The sequence below is a fragment of the Pongo abelii genome, chromosome 1 (assembly GCF_028885655.2).
Source record: "Pongo abelii isolate AG06213 chromosome 1, NHGRI_mPonAbe1-v2.0_pri, whole genome shotgun sequence".
Classification (NCBI taxonomy): Eukaryota; Metazoa; Chordata; class Mammalia; order Primates; family Hominidae; genus Pongo; species Pongo abelii.
Window position 1 is genome coordinate 181702534 of NC_071985.2, and position 6000 is coordinate 181708533.

The 6000-nt window shown below is 41.5% G+C and overlaps 1 protein-coding gene across 1 annotated transcript in view; it reads left to right on the forward strand.

The window, feature by feature from the left end:
- LOC100456194 (calreticulin-like) overlaps positions 1-5115 on the forward strand; it is a 42602-nt gene extending 37487 nt beyond the window's left edge. Inside the window, 3 exon segments of the mRNA XM_054549299.1 lie at positions 1560-1645; positions 3158-3171; positions 4911-5115. Coding sequence (XP_054405274.1) covers positions 1560-1645; positions 3158-3171; positions 4911-5056 — 246 coding nt within the window. The 3' untranslated portion in view covers positions 5057-5115.
- Positions 5116-6000: the final 885 nt, after the last annotated feature.

A 6000-nucleotide genomic window follows, 5' to 3' on the forward strand; every position in this document is an offset into this window, starting at 1 on the left:
TGCTACAGACTTTCCAGTTGGTTATATGAATACTCCCATGAAATTGACTTCATGATTTATTTAACATACTGCAAAAGTAAAAAATTATAAAATGACCATCATTTTGCCCTTTTTGAAACATACTCAGGTACTGAAGTTATGATAATAGCCACTAGTGTCTATTGGGTGACTATTAACTGCTAGACAGTGTGCTTTACATATATTATCGCTAATTCTCATGAAACTACTGTCAGGGAGTTATTATTTTCCCTACTTTACTTATAGGGACTAGGCTCAGAGGGATTGAGCAAACTTGCCCGAGATCACACAGCTAGTATGTGGTTGAGCTGGTCTGACTCCATGACTTGTGTTCTTTGTATTCTGTTCCTTTCTCATTCAATAAACAAACATGGAAAATATTACATATGATGGATTTCATTAATCTTTTCCTTCCATTGTAAATATTAAAAATGTTATTTAAAAAAATAGAGAACTATAGTACATGGTCTACATTGTATAGAATCGGGCCGGGCACAGTGGCTTACACCTGTAATCCCAGCACTTTGGGAGGCCAAGACGGGCGGATCATTTGAGGTCACGAGTTCAAAACCAGCCTGACCAACATGGTGAAACCCTGTCTCTACTAAAATACAAAAAAAAAATTAGCTGGGCATGGTGGCACATGCCAGTAATCTCAGATACTCAGGAGGCTGAGGCAGGAGAATCACTTGAACCAAGGAGGTGGAGGTTGCAGTGAGCCAAGATCATGCCACTGCACTCCAGCCTGGGCGACAGAGCAAGACTCCCTCTCAAAAAATAAAAATAAAATAAAATAAATCTTAAATTCTGCTTGCATTTCTTGTTGAAACTTTTCTTTTTACTATGGTCTTTTAGTTTTTCTGATTAAGGAGAGAACCTTTTTTGTTGCCCAGGCTGGAGTGCAATGGCGCTATCTCAGCTCACTGCAACCTCCGACTCCCTAGTTCAAGGGATTTTCCTGCCTCAGCCTCCCGAGTAGCTGGAATTACAGGCACGCGCCACCATGCCCAGCTAATTTTTGTATTTTTAGTAGAGACAGGGTTTCGCCATGTTGGCCAGGCTGGTCTCGAACTCCTGACCTCATGATCTGCCCGCCTCAGCCTCCCAAAGTTCTGGGATTACAGGGGTGAGTCACTGTGCCCAGCCACCTTTTTAAAGGCATCTATATATAAGTATCATCAGAAGTAGGCACTATCAATCTGAGCTGGGGCAAGAGCCAGTGGGCACCAATTGGAGGCTAGCAGAGTGATAAAAGTTACTTCACAACCTTCTAAAATAGTGTTCAGAGGCATAAGGAGCATAGATTCTTGGGAAACTAAATTAACTTTGTTCTAGAGCAGGTCAGCTAGGGCAGTACAGGATTTTGGACCCTCTGTGTTATTAATAACCCTTGTATTTCCTTGCCTAACCCAAATTATTGATTACAACCTCTGGGCCAGTAGCCTGGGAATATGCATTTAGCAAGGGTCTCCAAGTGCTTTTTAAGCCCTTCGACATTTAGTCACCTAGTTTTAATAATCCTGTTGTTTTCACTTCAGCAGGTAAAATCGGGCAGCATCTTTGACAATTTCCTTCTTACAAATGATGAAGAGTTTGCTCAAAAAGTTAGAAATAAGACCTGGGGAATGTCTGACTCCTCAGTTGTTCACTATTCTTTGCATTTCAAAAATCAGCCGCATGGTCTTTGTCTCATTTTTGGTCACTCGGCCCTGAGAGATGGGAGAAAGAACTCATGTTCACTGGATATCTATAATTTTGTACTTGTGGCTTTGTCAGCACTTTCCAAACGCTATCCCAGTTAGCCCTAAAACAACCCAGCAAGACAGATATTATTACTTCCATTTTTCAGATGTAGGAACTGAAATGCAGAGTATAAAGTACCCAAAGTCATCCGCAGCCTTTGACTTGTTGAAGTTTTGCCTTCCATTTTGAGTCACAAACTATGAGTCTCTTATATTTTTCTTTATAGTTTTACTCTTCATGTTTATTAAATTTTTAACCATCTAGAGTCTACTCTTATATAGGATGTAGAATTGTTGAATATGGTAATTATACTATCCAAGCCTTGCTGTATCAGTTTCTGAGAGGAGGATGTTCAAGTCTTCAGCTACAATTATGCATCTGTTTTTCCCTGCAGCTTCTCTCTCTCTCTCCCTCTGTGTGTGTGTATATATATGTATTTATATTTATATCTATATCTGTAAGAGACAGAGTCTTGCTGTGTCTGCACAGAGTGCAGTGGTGTGATTGTGACTTACTGCTGCTTCGAACTCCTGGGCTCAAGCAATCCTCCCACCTTAGCCTCTCGAGTAGCTAGGACTACAGAAGTGCAGAAGTGTGCCACCACATCCAGCTAACTTAAAAACAAATTTTTTTTGGCCAGGTGCGGTGGCTCACGCCTGTAATCCCAACAATTTGGGAGGCTGAGGAGGGTGGATCACCTGAGGTCAGGAGTTTGAGACCAGCCTGAACATGGAGAAACCCTGTCTCTATTAAAAATACAAAATTAGCCAGGTGTGGTGGTGGATGCCTGTAATCCCAGGTACTCGGGAGGCTGAGGCAGGAGAATCGCTTGAATGCGGGAGGCAGAGGTTGCAGTGAGCCGAGATGCGCCATTGCACTCCAGCCTGGCAACAAGAGCAAAACTCTGTCTCAAAAAAAAAAAATTTTTTTTAGAGATGTGATCTTGCTATGTTGACCAGGCTGGTTTCAAACTCCTGGCCTCTCATGCTCCTTTTGTGTGTCAGACTACCTGCTCTAGTGCATTGATCTAGAAGGGAGCTACTGAGCTCATTTTCTTTTTTTTGTTTGTTTGTTTTGTTTTGGTTTTTGTTGTTGTTGAGACAGGGTCTTGCTTCTTGGCCCAGGCTGGGGTGTGGTGGTGAGAATACAGCTCACTACAGATTCAACCCCCAAGGCTCAAGTGATCCTCCTGCCTCAGCCTCCCAAGTAGCTGAGACTACAGATGCATGCCACCACGCCAGTTTAATTTTTTTTTAACGTTTTTGTAGAGACGGGGTCTTGCCGTGTTGTCCAGGCTGGTCTCTAACTCCTGGGCTCAAGCAATCCACCTGCCTCAGCCTCCCAAAGTGTTAGGATTACAGAAAATAGGCTCAGGCTCAGGATGGCTACGAGAAAGAAGGAAGGTGATGAGTGCTGTTTACCAGCTTTCCCGGCCTCCTAGAACTATTTTATGGGTGGAGTGATACTTGGGGCAATGGCCTCATGACCCTGACAAGCTCTAACCAGATGTTCTGGTTCTGCAGGAAGGTCCATTCAAAAGTAGGTTTGTGGCCAATACTTGATTGCCCAATAGGCAGATTAAGCCTATGCTTAGAGCACCCACAAAAACACAGGCACAAAAAAAAAAAGTTTGTTTTTTTTTTTAAAGAACTTTGATACTTAGTATTTCCTTAAAAAAACAAATGGAAAGACCAGGTGTGGTGGCCCATGACTATAATCCCAGCACTTTGGGAGGCTGAGGTTGGGGGATCACTAGGTCAGGAATTCAAGACAAGCCTGGCCAAGATGGTGAAACCCCACCTCTACTAAAAATACAAAAATTAGCCGGGCATGGTGGCAGACCCCTGTAATCCCAGCTACTCGGGAGGCTGAGACAGGAGAATCACTTGAACCTGGGAGGCGGAGGTTGCAGTGAGCTGAGATTGGGCCACTGCACTCCAATCTGGGCAACAGCGTGAGCCACCGTCTAAAAAAAAAAAAATTGAAGTAGTCATTCTGGGAAAAATTATTAGACCTTGTAACACTTTTTAGTCTGGTTTTGTCTTGTTTTACTTTGGGATTATATCTAAAATTGTTTTGTGAAGGTACTTTTTCATATTGGTTAAGAGTTCGAATTTTGGAGCTAGACTGCTTGAGTTCAAATCCAGGCTCCATTATGTATTAGCTGTATGAACTTAGGCAAGTTATTTAACCACTCTTCATCTATAAGTGGAGAATAATGATAGCCTTTATCTTATAAGTTCCTGGTATATAGTAAGTGCTCAATACATGGTAGCTATTATTATTAAACCATACATTCACTTGACAAGTACTTGAGTACCTGTTCAAAGCACTGTTGTAAGTGCTGGGGTTATAGTAGTGAAATAAAACAGAGAAGTTTCTGCCTTCATAGGGCTTACTTTCAGTTTGAGGAGACCAACAAGAAAAGTATAAGGAAGTCTGAACCTCAGATCCCTCATCTAGAAAGTAGAACAAGTAACAAACCTCATACTTTGCTGTAAGGAATATACATAACGTGTGTAGATTGCCTGTTATAGCACTGTGGTTAGCAATGCAGTAGGCATTCAATAAATATTTGCTAAATTGGAACCAATTTTATTTATGAACAAACTACACACACACACACACACACACACACACACACACACATATTTCTATTCACCCTACACATGCTGAAACTTTGTATGTAAATAAACACTATCCCGGAAATCTTAAGACTGTTGGAAGGCTGGACACAGTGTCTCACGCCTGTAATCCCAGCACTCTGGAAGGCTGAGGTAGGTGGATCTCCTGAGCTTAGGAGTTCAAGACCAGCTTAGGCAACATAGTGAACCCCCATCCCTATGAAAAATACAAAAAAAAAAAAAAATTAGCCAGGTGTAGTGGCATGTGCCTGTAGTCCCAGCTACTCAGGAGGCTGAGGCGGGAGGACCACTTGAGTCCAGGAGGTGGAGGTTGCATTGAGCCAAGATGCACTCCAGCTTGGATGACAGAGTAAGACCCTGTCTCAAAAAATAAATAAGTAAATAAATAAATAAATAAATAAATAAATGACTGTTGGAAGATGCCAGATATTTCTAAAGTTGGTTAACTTTGTTTATACTATCTGTAAATTATTTTGAAATTCCACATTCTAAACAGGACCTAAGAGAAGCAATGGAGAGAACTGTGTGAAGAAATTGAAAAAAGAAAGCAGGCAGAAGAGGCCAAGAAGAAAAAGGAAATGGATGAAGAAAAGGAAGATGGCATTTGGGGAACTGAAGAAGAGGGAAATGAATTGGATCCCACTACATAGCCAGGAAATGACAGGCAGATGCAGGAACATGATGCTGACAGAGCGTTTCTGGGTAAAAATGAGGAAACCCTTGTTGACCAGAAGGGTGAACTGTAACTGGGATTGCGGAGGCAAATGTTAGAAGGAGAAATATTCATGAGGTTGGTACAATTTGGGGAGCAAAATAACTTACTTTTTTGAAATAAACTTTGGATTTGTATTTCCATTCCGCTCCCTTTGCTCTGTGTGACCTGGGGAAAGTCACACTGCCTCTTGGGGCTTCTATTTCCTTATTAGTGGAAAAGAAGTGATCATTTCTCTTTTATGAGGTTGTAGGGATTAAATGAACTAATGTATATAAAGTGCCTGGTACAAATAGGTAGTCAAAAAATGGTTGCTATCACTACTATCATTATTATGGTGTTTATGAAATTAGTTATCAGTAAATAAACTTCTGTATAAACTTAATCCTCACTTTCAATTTATCCCAGGACACCCAAGGATTTTATTTTGTTTAAATGTATGGGGCCAGGCACAGTGGCTCATGCCTGTAATCCCAGCACTTTGGGAGGCTAAGGTGGGTCAATCACCTGAGGTCAGGAGTTTAAGACCAGCCTGGCTAACATGGTGAAACCCTGTCTCTACTAAAAATACAAAAAATTAGCTGGGCTTGGTGGTGGGTACCAGTAATTCCAGCTACTTGGGAGGCTGAGGCAGGAGCATTGCTTGAACCTGGGAGGCGAAGGTTGCAGTGAGCCGAGATCGCACCACTGCACTCCAGCCTGGGCAACAGAGCGAGACTCCGTCTCAAAAAATAAATAAAATAAAATAAAATAAAATAAAAATGTATGTATTAGTATTTACTGAGCAGTGCTGATGGTTATACTTGTGGACAGATGATGTTTTCCTCTTGCAGATGTATCAAGCACCTAACAACTAGATTTCCCCCTACCATAAGAAAAAAT